This window comes from Vigna radiata, unplaced genomic scaffold (assembly GCF_000741045.1).
Source record: "Vigna radiata var. radiata cultivar VC1973A unplaced genomic scaffold, Vradiata_ver6 scaffold_190, whole genome shotgun sequence".
Taxonomy (NCBI): Eukaryota; Viridiplantae; Streptophyta; class Magnoliopsida; order Fabales; family Fabaceae; genus Vigna; species Vigna radiata.
Window position 1 is genome coordinate 527,744 of NW_014542194.1, and position 14,099 is coordinate 541,842.

At 30.5% G+C, this 14,099-nt stretch overlaps 1 protein-coding gene across 1 annotated transcript in view; it reads left to right on the forward strand.

The window, feature by feature from the left end:
* The first annotated feature begins 13,484 nt into the window (after positions 1 to 13,484).
* Positions 13,485 to 14,099, forward strand: part of LOC106779288 (phenolic glucoside malonyltransferase 1-like) — a 1,677-nt gene continuing 1,062 nt past the window's right edge. The window contains exon 1 of the mRNA XM_022776539.1: positions 13,485 to 14,099. Coding sequence (XP_022632260.1) covers positions 13,524 to 14,099 — 576 coding nt within the window. The 5' untranslated portion in view covers positions 13,485 to 13,523.

The window sequence follows — 14,099 nt, forward strand, 5'->3', positions numbered from 1 at the left end:
GTTCAATTGATCAAATTGCATGCATATTTACTTTTTCTGTAATTGCATTAAAAACCCAAATATGGTTCTTCAACGTCTTGATTAGTTAAGTAATCACATGATTGTTTAATGTCGTGAGTTTGTTGGGAAACGATACTGGTCTTACCGTTATTATTGCTTGATATGATTTGGTACACTTGTCGAGGTCTTAATAACCTACAATCATATGCCAGATATGCTTGGGGAGTTGGTGCACTCGTCCACTTGTACGAGCAACTTAGAGATGCTAGCTTTGAAGAAATAAAGCAATTAGTTGGATATATGACTCTTTTACTGGTACATATATCTTGTTCTTTGATTTCCTTTATTATTTCATTACTAAGAAATATCTTTACTTTTTTGTAGAGTTACATATATGAACACTTTCTTCAAATGAGAAAGAAGCAGTTGCTACCTAGTTATGATGAAGGTAGACCTCAAGTTGCATGTTTTGTGACGGGGAGTCAAATTTTGAGCCTACATGAGGCCATGGCATAATTGGATGCCTTGACATATGATGGGGTGATTTGAGCCCCATATGAATCACATCGGATTAGTCATTCGCATTTGGCAATCAATATGTTCTCTAGTTGGATCAGAGTGGGCGTGACTACATGCCGACATCTTCCTGAACGTGTGTTAAGGTAATTTAGGTATAAGTAGCCTATCCCACAATCACCAAATGTTATTATAAAGGTTGACATAACAACCATTAATAATTGTTGGTTGCGTTTCGTTGAGCACATGTTGGTGAATGTCACAACGATATCCTCTCCATCTGCATGTGTTAAGGGATACCTTTAGTGGTTTAAAAGGGTATCACATCCCTATGTTATTCTTATTGTTGAAGACGACTAGTCGAGTCTCACACCTCGACTTTGTCAACATTTCCTAGATGACATTCCAGTTCGTAGGGGATCAGAGTCATAATTTGGTTTGTTGATATGTAACCATACAATGTTTATGTGTTTATGTTATTAAAAAATGTTAATTAATTGTTCTTACCATCATTGCAAAGTTCTATTAGATGTGTTATGACAATATTACAAAGCATGACTGATTTTCGTGATGTGAGTAAGGACACTATAACTTGGGACCAGACTAATGAGGCATTATAGTTAACTCGTTTGACATCTGAATAACATGCCCCCAACAATAGAGGAGGTTGTAATGTACGTGACAAACATTCATCATCATCTGGCTAGCGTTTTTATTATGTATTTCGATGTTTTGAACTTTAAAGTAATGTTTGTAATTAAACAAATTCGTATTTAATATTTTCATTTATATAATCTGTTTACATAACACAAATATCAATCCTAATGAAAGTTTACATAACTGGTAATGACGCCCATCAACTCTACAAATGTTTGCATCCTACTAACATAAAAAGATGATCATGTCCAAGCCTCGAAGTAACAATGGATACATGATATGATGTCCACCATTGGTAAATGAAAACCTTCTTGTAAGTGAACTTATTTTATAATGGTACAAAATAATAATTACTTTACCTACACAAAATGAGATCCATGAGCATCTCCTGTACATATTAATTGATATTACCTTACATCAGGTGGAGGTATAGTACGTGGTGGAAAGATCATAATATTTTAATGATATGAAAAACAAACGAAAATGACATTATTTCGATTGTAAATAGCAAAACCAATATATAGTATAGTCCCCCACCATATTAGCATGTAATTAATGAAACAAATTATTATGAAAGGAAAATGTAAGACATAATAAGTAAAGTGTAAAGTATAGCAACATGTGCTTCTAATTGTGAGTCGACTAGTAAAGACTTCCTTAGTATTTCTAGTTGATCATAGCTTCCTACTAATATTGCATATCCATCAGGCCATTGACTAAGTTCTTTAACAAAATCATGTTGGATAAGGGCTCATGACTTTTCACCTATCCCTAACAAAGTAGCGATGCATTTATACCCACAATGATCATCATCAACAACATCATCAACATCAATAATGTGAGGGTGACAAATCAAATGTAATTTATCTAGCATGAGTATTCTCCTTTGTTGGACAAATCCAAATCTTACATCCGATTTAGGCTTAGATCACACATCTTTTTTTGCTTAAGAACTATCATGTATGGAGTATAAGGTGTCTACATGCTCTAAATATAAGGGTTCACGCTTTATAGACCTTTAATATCGATGAACTTTAGTCTTATGTGTTAAGACAAGATCATCTAAGCAAATCTTGTTTTGAAGTTTAACAGAAGCGTCTAAACGAAATAGCGTTTGATAATGTTTATAAGAAAATAACGTCTAATAACACCTAAAAGAAATAATGCCTGTTAAAGTTTAAACCCTCTAGGATAAAAATGAAACAACGCTAAACGTTATACATCTTAGATGCTATATATCCTAAACATTATAAGTTACTCAAACAGACAACGCCTAAACGATAGTACACGTTAATGCCTAAACACTTAGGATTGTCTAACGTTTTAAAGCATGTACATTTTGGTACTTCTTTGTTTGTTGTGTTGTGCTCTCCTTTTATGTGCAGATCATCATGTTTATTCAAAAAGCTTGCATTAAAATAAAAATAATGTTTAGAAAATGAAGATATTATAAGAATGTTTCCTTCATATATTCTGCCTATCTCATTCATACATAACACAATTGCCTCTAAAAGACACAACATAGCTTTCGTCATAGTACAAAATGCTACATCCCCCCTCTCCTCCCTTCTAGAGTTTTTCTATGTTACATTATATGCACCCTTCGTTTTAAATTTATGGATTGCAGTTTCATTGACGTCATAAATAATATTCTTAGCCTTTCTAGGGCCCAAGTGAAATTATTTTTTGTTCACTTGATAAGAATACAAAGACAACTGAGAAAGTAAACCCTGTTGATGTGATCCCAACTATTTCAAGCAATAACAACCAATATTTGTTGGTTTTGTATGTGTTATCCATCAAGAAGAAAATATTAAATGCATTCACAATATTACTGCATTAGGACAAATCCAAAAAAGTTACTTACCACCTTAGATTCAGTGACACATTTACTCTAGTGAATATATTTATCACGTTCTAACATTGTCATCAATTGTTGTAATTCAGTTCTTAAACCTCTCAATGATCATTTATAAATTTATCTTTCATTATATACTCACTTGATTGTTGTCACATTACATTTATTATTTTCTTTAAGAGTAAGGAGAATGTTTGCAGGTTTCACTTGACTTTTTGTCATATTATTAAGCAATGATTATGTTGTGGATTTTAACCTCTTAGCAAAAGGGTGACTAACTATAGTTTGTGACAAATCATGGTTTTGATATCCACACATTACCGTCAATACCACCCATCTTCATTAGAAATTGGTTTGCATGTTAATTTAAAAGGACACTCACATTTTCTTGTATTGGATATACTAGAATGAACATTAGATTTATATTTTTATACTTTTCACCCCTTTCACATTCTAACAATACAAATGTTTTTATCCCAAGTTGATCATTAACTTTATCAAATCTTATAATACTAACGACAAAACCAAGATAAAAAACTATCTCTCAAACCTACTCAATTAACTCATCACGTGTGAGAAAAATTTGATCAGTCGTAAAGTTATTTGTCTAATCTCTATCACATATTTCATTTTTAAAATATAAATCTGACATGAAGATAAAATTTACTTGTGAACCCATCAAACTTAAAGGATAATATTCCATCTCAGATTACAATCACCTATAACATAACATCACCATCAAATACCTCATTTCTTCAATAATAATAATAATAATAATAATAATAATAATAATAATAATAATAATAATAATAATAATAATAATAATAAGAGATCAAGAAATTAATGAAACAAAACAAACAAAATTGATTTAAGTAATAAATAAAAAAAATCAACATTGAATTTCAATATGAGAAAAGTTCATTGAATTTCAAAATCTGAGAGAAGTGTTCACCAAATTTCAAAATCTAAAAGAAATGTTCACTTAATTTCAAAATTCGGAAGAAACCTTCATGTGAAATTTCAAAATCTTGTGAGTTTTCAAATTGAATTTCGAAATTTGATGAGATTCTTAAACCAAATTTCAAATATAAAAAAGTTTCTAAATCGAATTTTGAAATCCAATGAGTTTCTTAAACCGGATTTTAAAATATGGTTAGTTTGTTAAATTAGATTTCAAATAAAAAATACACACAAAATATAATAAAAATAAATATAAAATTTTAAATGAAACTGAACAAACAAAAACTAATAATATAAGTACATAAACAAAGATGAACAAGATGATACGAAGGCAAAACAAAGTAAGAAATTACAATAATATTGAAAAAAAGAAGAAAGTTGAAGTAGTCGAGAGAAAACCTGTTAAGAAATGACTTGAAAGTATAGTGTATGGTTATTAAATACCACTTAAGCGGACATTTTGGGTTTGCTTGTCATGGGTCACGTGAATGCCAATTTTCTTATAAATTAGTATGTTATGTGTGAAGTGTATTGGTAGGGGGCATTTGATGTTACGAATGTATGTAAAGATTTTCGTACCCAATTGGTTATTTAAAATGGTCGTCATTGGCAAATGGTTTTGTTATTATGGAAGGTTATGACCTGGCTGTAAGATATAAATTTTTATAGGATATCCATGGTGTTGAATTACGATCACAATATTTCCTGTATTATCTTTTTATACTCTTGTGGTGTACTTGCAGAAGTCCGTAAGTGGACTCTATTTTGATAAATAGGAGAATCTTGTTGGATGGACAAATCCTATTTTGATAAATAGGATCATGAAAGTCCTGCTTTGATAGTAGGTCCTGTTTTGGTAAGGAAAATGATATTTTAACACCAATTTTTGACACCATTTTGACACTGCACACGTGTCAAAATGTGATTGGAAGATTTCAAATTAAAAAAGTTGAAGCAAGGACATATTTGGAAGAGAAAAACCAAAGTTTTTTTTTTTTAAATTTGAAATCGTCCAACCATACTTTGACACGTGTGCAGTGTTAAAATGATGTCAAAAAATTGGTGTTAAAATATGATTTTCCTTTTGGTAAGGAAATAGGTTGAGTGACCATAGTACAAATGAAATATAGTGATTAGTGGTGATAGTTGTTTCTATAAAAATAACTTTTAGGTTAATATTGTTTTATTATAGGGGTATGAAGAATTGAAATATTATTTGATAGTTTTATATGTTGTTATGAATTTTATTCTATTATTTCATCCTTATATTTTTAGTTGTGGTTTCCATCTAAGGTTATAGAGGTTGGTGCATATGGTGTTATGAGAGCAGAAAGCGAAACTAGTGAAGAACGATCTTTGGAATTTCAAAACGTTATTTTCTTAAAAAAAAACTTGGCCGAGAGGATTTAGTATAATGTTTCTATTTGTATATAGATTCATTATTATTTAGCACAAATGTTTATGTAATCAGTTTCAAATTATTTTTTTTATGGTATCAGAATTTTTTTTAATAAAAATGAATATTTTTTTTACATGTGATTCCTAATTTGGGGTGTTACAAAAATAAAATAAATTACAAAATAATAATAAAAACATAAATTTATATAAGAATAGTAATATTAAAAAAAGAATTTATATAATAAAAATTAAAAGTAATATAAGTTTATACAATAAAATAATAAAAATTTAAATAAAATTTAAATTATATATTTATAATATTAATATTAAAATAAATTTATATAATGATATTACTATTAATAATAAAAATAAGTATTAATAAAAAAAGTTAAAAAAATAATTTATAATAATAAAAATAAATTTTAATTACAATATCCATTTTATTTTATTATTCTGTTATGTATTTAAATATAACAATAATTTAGGTATATTATTTGAAATTCTTTGTGATGTAAAAATAATATTGTATGAGTCAAATATTAAAAGTAATTATAATAAAAATTATTGTATTATGTAAGATTTCCATCCTTTTCTAAGTGCTGAAAAAAACAGAAAAAGCAAAAACCTATAGTGAAGAAAGTATATTGTTTTGAACTGTCAAAACAGAAATAGAAAAAACCTATCGTGAAGCAATTATATTGTTTTAAACTGTCGAGATCATCACTTTCTTGAAATTTTCATCAATCCAATTACTCCCACATTTTACTTATCTGATCGAAAGAGATTTTGATGAAATAAGTGACTTATTTTGATCTAATAAAGAGACGTTTATGCTGTATTCACTTGCGATGAATTTTCTATTCACAATAATTGGTGAGCGATGAATTATAAAAAAACGTGTTCATTTTTACTTAATTGCAAGAATGAACGGAAGAGAAATGTGAGATTGGTGTACTGTTCAGTCACCAAATGTACAAAAATTTAGAAGGATGAATGATGTTTTGTCGAAATGTCCTTTTTGTTATAAATAATTCTTAGTTGCCATAAAACATAAAATATAGGAAAATGTTTCTTCAACAACGGGATTTTGACAGCAATTTAACAACGACATGTGTCGTTCTATCATTTGTTATAAAAAATAATTTATAAATTGTTTAAAATGTCTTTTGAAGGGTGTTTTTGGAAGAACCAAATTTCTGAAAAACTGATGTTCATCTCTTACGAAACGCTATGTTTCTCTCTCTCACAGCCCTTACGAAGCGAAATCCCCCGTTTCTATCTCAATCTCTCTTCGGCCACCGAAGTGGTCTTCCTTCACCGTTTATTGTTGGTAGTTGTTTGTAGGTATTTTGTGGAGCAAGGCCTTTGAATGTGTCGGCATACGCTCTGTCTCTCTCTCTCTCACAGTCCTAACGAAACAAAAGTCATTCAAAGCTATCTAACCTTTCTCTCTTAATCTCTCTCCACCACCGAAGTGATTTTTGTTCACCGTTTTGTCGTTTGTCGTTGTTTTCAGGTATTCTGTGGAGGTCTGTCCGCATTGAAGTGTTGTGAGGAGGGGTCGATAGGGGTGACCGAAAAGAGACATTTTTTTGGATTTGGGCGTTGTTAATCGAAAGGTATTTTCTGTGCCGTTTTGTTGGATTTGGTTTGTTGGAGATTTTTTGGTGGGTTCTTGCTGGCACTGTTGTGTTTTGCCCTTCATTGTTTTTTTTATGTGAGTTGGTCATTGTTGTCAAATTTGCATTGTTGAAGAAACGTGCTTGGGTGCACCCTTCTCTGTGGACTAAGTCGTGTGTGCCGCCGTTTGTCGTTCCACCAACGAAGTCATTAGTCAAAGGTTTCATTTTTTCGCTCTCGCCGTTGTTTCTTCGTTGGTGGGTGCGGTGTTGACTTTGTCTAACAGCGATTTTCATCTTTTATCGAAAGGTATTGTTTATTCACACACTATATCGCGCTTCGTTCATGTGGTTTTTTGGTTTGTCAATGATTTCTTCCTTTAATGAGAAGAGCATAAAGAAAGAAATAAAAAAAAAAGAACAAAGGAGGAGAATGGGAGAGGGAGATAAAAGAGTGAGTATGCAGGGAATAGAAACTAGACAAACTAAATAGATCTGAAGGTTTCGGGATCTCTTAGACCGTGTAGATGAGTTGGAGCTACTTGAGAATAAAGGCAGGAGAGCTAAACTATTTATTTTACTTAGTGTAGAATTTTGTATGTTTACCTTGAAACTTTGAGTCTGGGTATATGAATCTTACCATGTTGTTATTGTGATATGACTGTCAGGCTTGTGTCTAGTTGTATTTTGCTTATTCTGTGATATGCATGCTATGTTGTATTAAAGACTTGCTAAGAGTGTCGAATGGTATGATTCTCATGTACTTAATGATTTTGTAAAACTTTGAATGATGATGAATTTCCAATATCAATTTGAATGTCACGGTTCTAATGGAGAGAATATATAATTGTAGTATAATATTTCACTGAATCATACTATAATCGTCACAAAGGAGAATAAAGGGATGAAAATCATTTCCTCTTGATAATCACGAAGGCCATGTCAGATTGGCCATACCAAAATGCTCTTTCCACCTTAAAATACCCATCTTAGAAACTTTAGTTTATAATTTCGACTAATTAATTATACTTCGTAGAAATCATTTGTTATTTATTTCTTTTCATCATGCTACTGCAACCTCATAACGAGTGCAACTTTTATCATGTGTGAGATATTACGATTTGGAATTTGCTGTCTCTGGAATAAGCTTGACTGAGAGTATTAAGGAGACAAGATGAACTGTCAGCTTCCTTAGTAAGCTAAGTAGATAGGATTAATCAGCTTCCACCTGTATAAATAAATAGTTGCATTCATTTCATTATAGGTAGTGCTTAAGTAATTGGCCTCGTGAATCTTTGGAGGTTTCTGTTACATTTTCTCAGAGCAAAGGATGCTAGCAGTCTTGTGACTAAATTCACTCGATATTTGTTCGATTGTCATACATAATGATTACTTTGTGTTGTTCTGATATTGCTATTTCTATATAACATAGCTGGGTTCTTTCACTTGTCTTTTGTTATACTTCTCGTATATTTTCCCCTACTTTGTATACATATTTAAGTTTCTTGTCATTTATTTCATCCTAATCTTTTATTTATGTTGTTGCAGATGAAAAGCTGGAATCTTGTTTGGGACAAAGAAGTTGAGACAACCCCATGCATATTTAACTTGATACACGCTACAAGATAGGTATGGTTCTAAAAATTGAGAACTCTGGATCATGCATATTTAACAAAATCGTAAGTTGTTTCTTAATGCAGCAGTGTTTAATATAACGTTAGTTTGGTTTCACATGAAAGACAAGTGCTTGAAATATGTTCGCATGGTTTGCATGATGACTTTTGCTAGTTTGTATGATTTTTGAGCAATTTGATTGTGCCATTTTAATTTCACTGATATTGCAATATTTATACTCAACTAGCTGCAAAATATGTTGATTTTTGGTTTAGTTTTGTTATCTTTAATGTTCATTTACCACTAGTTGTTTTAGTTGAAAATGAAATATGTAGTAATCAGCTGAAAGAATATAAAATTTTATTTCATTTATAATATAATTTAAATAGTGATTGTTCTGTCATTTCAGTTTTGGGATTGGCCGATCCCTCCCATGCTCTAGGATTAAATCCTAAGTTTGTGAGATTTTTTGAAGGATATTGAATTAAAAGGTTGATTTTCATGACCAAGGACCTGTTGCTTTAGTATAAACATGGTTGGTTAGTATTTCATACAAGTGTTGCTATGAGGAAGAGTTAGATTGGCACTTATGTGCCTGTGTAATCAATTACAGTAATCGCTTAACAGTGGAAAAACAGAAATTTGTATTAAAAGTTCAACGTTGCTCCCATGCTTTTGTAGAGACGCTCCCTAGTTTTTGCTTGGTCCTAATATGTAAAACAACCGACATGATATTTACCTAAAAAATCTTGACTAATAATGATTTATAATAACAAAAATATTCATAATAATTTAAATAAAATCATGCATACCAAAATCAATAAAAATAAAATAAAACCTTATTAATTTAGTCAATAATTTTTTTTCTTATCTTTTCAATTTTATAATTTAAGAGTAAAAGTTAGAAAAACCCATTAAAAGCGTCAGCACATAAAGAAGTTATGATTGTTTTAGGAGTCTATTATCCTTCTATTGAATTTTTAAAATATATTAATATTAGTATATTAACTTTTTAAATATATTTTAAAAAATCAAAATCAATATTCATTTATGTATTGTGAAATTTTAGAAATATGATTATTTCGATCCACCCATGTAAAACTTATGAAAGTTCATTCATATAATTATATGCACAAAATTCTATATTAATCAAATGTTTACACAAATAAAAACTTACTCTGATTAGGATCAATTATATGAATAATTAATTATTGAAATAATATAATTTTGCAATCATCTCAAACACATATTTAATATGCCAAAAAACTAACTTTGGAGAAACATCATAAACATAGTTCATGCAAATTACTTTATCCAATATAGAAAAAATAGAGTAAAAACATAATGTTAGAGTGCCTTTCTTTTTCAGGCCACACCATCATCAATTTCAACTTCCAATCTTCCTTATTAGTAAGAACAAGTTCTAATCAACTGCAAACTTAACACAATGAGATGCATGTCCTCTCAGCATCAACTGAAGTCCTCCAAATGATGCATATACCTCCCTGGTGCAAGAAAAAGTATTCGATTGGAGAATTGACCAATCTCAAGAACAAAAGCATAAACTGAGAAGGTAGAACTATGAAAGAAAAACAATTGCCATCATACTGTGATTGCAAAGATTATAGATTCCATTAAGCAAAATGTAAATAACATTATAATCAAACTCCATGAAATAAGAAGACGGAGTTAAAAGTGGTGTCAAATGCCTTATGTCTGTTAAGACTCATGTCACATATATAATCTCTCCCTAATAAACCCCCCTATATCATAACCCATCAGAATTTAATTTAACATATACCTTTCACATATTTATATATTACCGTCATATGGTAGTTAAAGCTTAAAACACCCTGTTAAATTTCTCTTCACTTATTCTGACACTAATCCTTTACCAAACTACCAAAATGTAGAATGAAATATAAATCTATAACACTTAAATTACTTCATGTGATGTATAGTAATAAAAACTAGTCTCACTCCAAGCACCATGGCACCGGTAATCACAACAAGGAGAAGGTAGAAGCAGAAAAAAGCAAATGCAGCAGTGCCGAGAAGACCTGATAAAATAACAAATTACATATATCATCTAGATTAACTGAATAAATATTATAATGTATTTATTCTAGTATAAATAATAACTAAAAGAAAGAAAATAGCCAGACGTTTCCAACGTACCCCATACATCATCTAGCTTGATGAAAACTTGATTCAGGAAAGGAGAAAGTGGTGGATCAATTACATATATGAATGATCCACACCATGAAAACAATCAACCCGTTAACAGTTTTCAAATAGATAAGAAACATAACACTTGCTAAAAATGTTCAACAGTTCAGAAGGATCATACTTCAACCACAAACTTTATAACTTACCCTAAAATTCCGAAAACAAGTTTTGCCAGATAACCAAGAATTGTTAGTGCCCATATTGTCTCAGCCTATATTCATGCAGGCTTAGTTAGAGGGAAAAACATTACACATTAATTATACTTGAAAATTAAAAAAATAAATAAATAGAAATTTGATCATGGACCTTTTCCTCTTGAGGATACATCTCTTCAAGAAGCTTTACGTCTTCTTCTAATTGAAACACCTCCTGCAGAATTATGTGAGATTTATAAGTAAACCACTTTAATTTCACAAAATGCTTCAACAACGGTAAAGTATATGGTGCCAACATCAAATTTCATATGGAAAGCCCAAGCTAACAATTTTCTCCACAAAAATACTCAAATAATAAAGTAAAGAAAACTGATAAATGATCAATATTTTGTTTACTTTTTCGACTGCCTTCACATTTTTATGAAACTTTCTACTCTTTGAACCACCCTTTTCTTCCTAAGGGAGAGCCTTAACTGCTTTCTTTAATTCTTTTGATTTTTTACCTAGTTCAGTGGCTTCCTGCAGTAACCAAACCAACAACACCATGAATAAAGTATATCATATCAGGTAAACAAATACAAAACTAACGAATTAGATTTGTTCCATCTTTTCCTTTCTTCCAAAACGAACACACAAAATGAAATCAGAATGAAACCCTAAAAATGGAGGAAGGAGAAAAGACTACTATGAAAAGAAGTTAAAATGAAATTTGAAATCTCTAAAATGGAGAGAGAAGACCCTGAGACAGAGGATAAAGTAAAAAATGAAGGAAAAGGCATTTTCAGAATCTAACATTGAACCATTTCCAAATCAGATTTTAAAGTTAAAAAAAAAAATCAAATTCGATCAATTAAAAACTAACACATGATGTTGTCAAATTTTTGTCAAATGGGCGTTGTTAGAACATCGCGATCCTAAAATATAAGCCACTCACTTGCATGGAATATTAACACTACGTTCACTGGATAATGATGCTGGAGAGTCCCGCTACCTTAGCTTCCGGCCAGAGATCCACTATCACCAACACATTTCTGTATGTTTAAACAATCTCAAGAGTTAACACAGAATAAAAAGAAATTTGATTATAAATAAGATGAATTATTAAAATGAGGATTCATACACTTCATACAAAAAAAAATGACACTCTCAAGATAAAAAAAAGAAAAAGAAAAGCAAACACAAAAAACAACTAAAAAACTTGAAAATATAAACAGACAAAAACTGAAAAAAGTGAGGACTTTATATTGTTGAAAGAGAGGAAAGAACGCACTTCTATATTCAAAATCTCCTCTTTACTCATGCCTTACCAAGCAATGTACAGAAAGTATTGTGATTTGTGAGAATTAGGGAAAATTCCGAAAAGGAATGATAACATATCAGCAACAACATTACGTCTGTTTCTCACGTGTGGAAGAAAGAAAATGCATAATGCAGTACCTATGTTTCAGTAACAATTTTATATTTTTTTTCTACTTTTTCTTTTATTCTTAAATATGAATTATTATTTTTCTATTTTGTAATTGATTATTATAACCTATAAATTCCATTTGATTTGAATTATTAAATTGCTTCTAAATTTAGATTCTAATATATAAATATTTAACATCATTTAATATTATATTAAAAAATATTAAATTATATTACAAATCATACGTAGTAAATTAAATTACAAAAATTATTAAATTTAAAATAAATTTATTTTACTAAATTATTAATTTTTACATTTTTAAAATTAATTTTAATAATTAATATTAATTTTTTATTCTTTATAAACTTTTTTACAATTAAATATAACATTAACAATTATAATTTTATATTACTTTAATAATCATGAACATTTTAGTAATCTTTAATTTCTATCAATTAAATAATTTTTTATTTGTCACATCAATCAAATTTTACATTAATTCTCATAAATTTTATCTCTAAATCCACCCTTAATTACTTCCAAATCTATTCAAATAAACACAAAGAATTATCTCAAAATCCATCCCATCACTCTCCCGGAAACCATCTCCTCCAATCCGAACACACCTTCAATTCTTCTGAAATCTTGAAGTAGTTAACCATGAAATAACTTAAAAAGTATATGAATAACAAATTCAACATTTTCATAAATGATCTAATAATATTAGTGGGGAAGTGTTATAAATATATTGCAGTGAGTTAGCCGTCACAATAATTCATAGTAATAATTCAACATTTTTATAAATGATTTCTTAATACAAATTAGGTATATGACAAGTTAGCCGTCACAGTAAATATAAAAATTCATTATTTTATAATTCTTTTACTCTCTTGTAATATACGTGTTAAATGAATATAAATGTAATTAAATCATTATTCATTACAATTTGACCGTAAATTTTAAGCAATGTGGGACTTCATTGCTATTTGACCAGCAGGGAAATTTTAAGCACGTGGGACTTCCAGCACCAATAAATGTCATCCATAACATGACTACATAACCTTCACTTCCTTTCCAACTGCACCACTGCTTCTTCATTCTTCAGAACCATGACTCAAGCTGCGTCAACAGCATCTCTCAAAGTTATCCAAATTTGTTCGGTGGCACCACTTCAGGAACCAACCATTTCCACCCTTGTTCCAACCTCTCTTCCATTAACCTTCTTCGATCTCTTATGGATTCGATTTCCACCTGTTCAATGTCTCTTCTTCTATCACTCCCCACACCAAACCTCTTCATTCCTTCACTCTCTTCTTCCCTCTCTCAAACATTCTTTTTCCCTCACTCTCCAACACTTCCTCCCTTTATCTGGAACTCTCACATGGCCCTCTCACTCTCCCAAACCCATCATCAACTATCTCCCCGGCGACACTGTTTCTTTCATTGTTGCTGAGTCCGACCAAAACTTCGACCACCTTTGCTCCCATCTCTGTGAAGCATCACAACGCCACCATTTAGCACCCCAATTGGCTAATTCCCATGATAAAGCATCTCTGTTGGCGGTTCAAGTCACTGTGTTCCCAAACTCTGGCTTTTGCATTGGAGTAACCACACACCATGCAATTTTCGACGGAAAATCTGCATCCATGTTCGTCAAAGCATGGGCCTATATATTCTCTAACCTT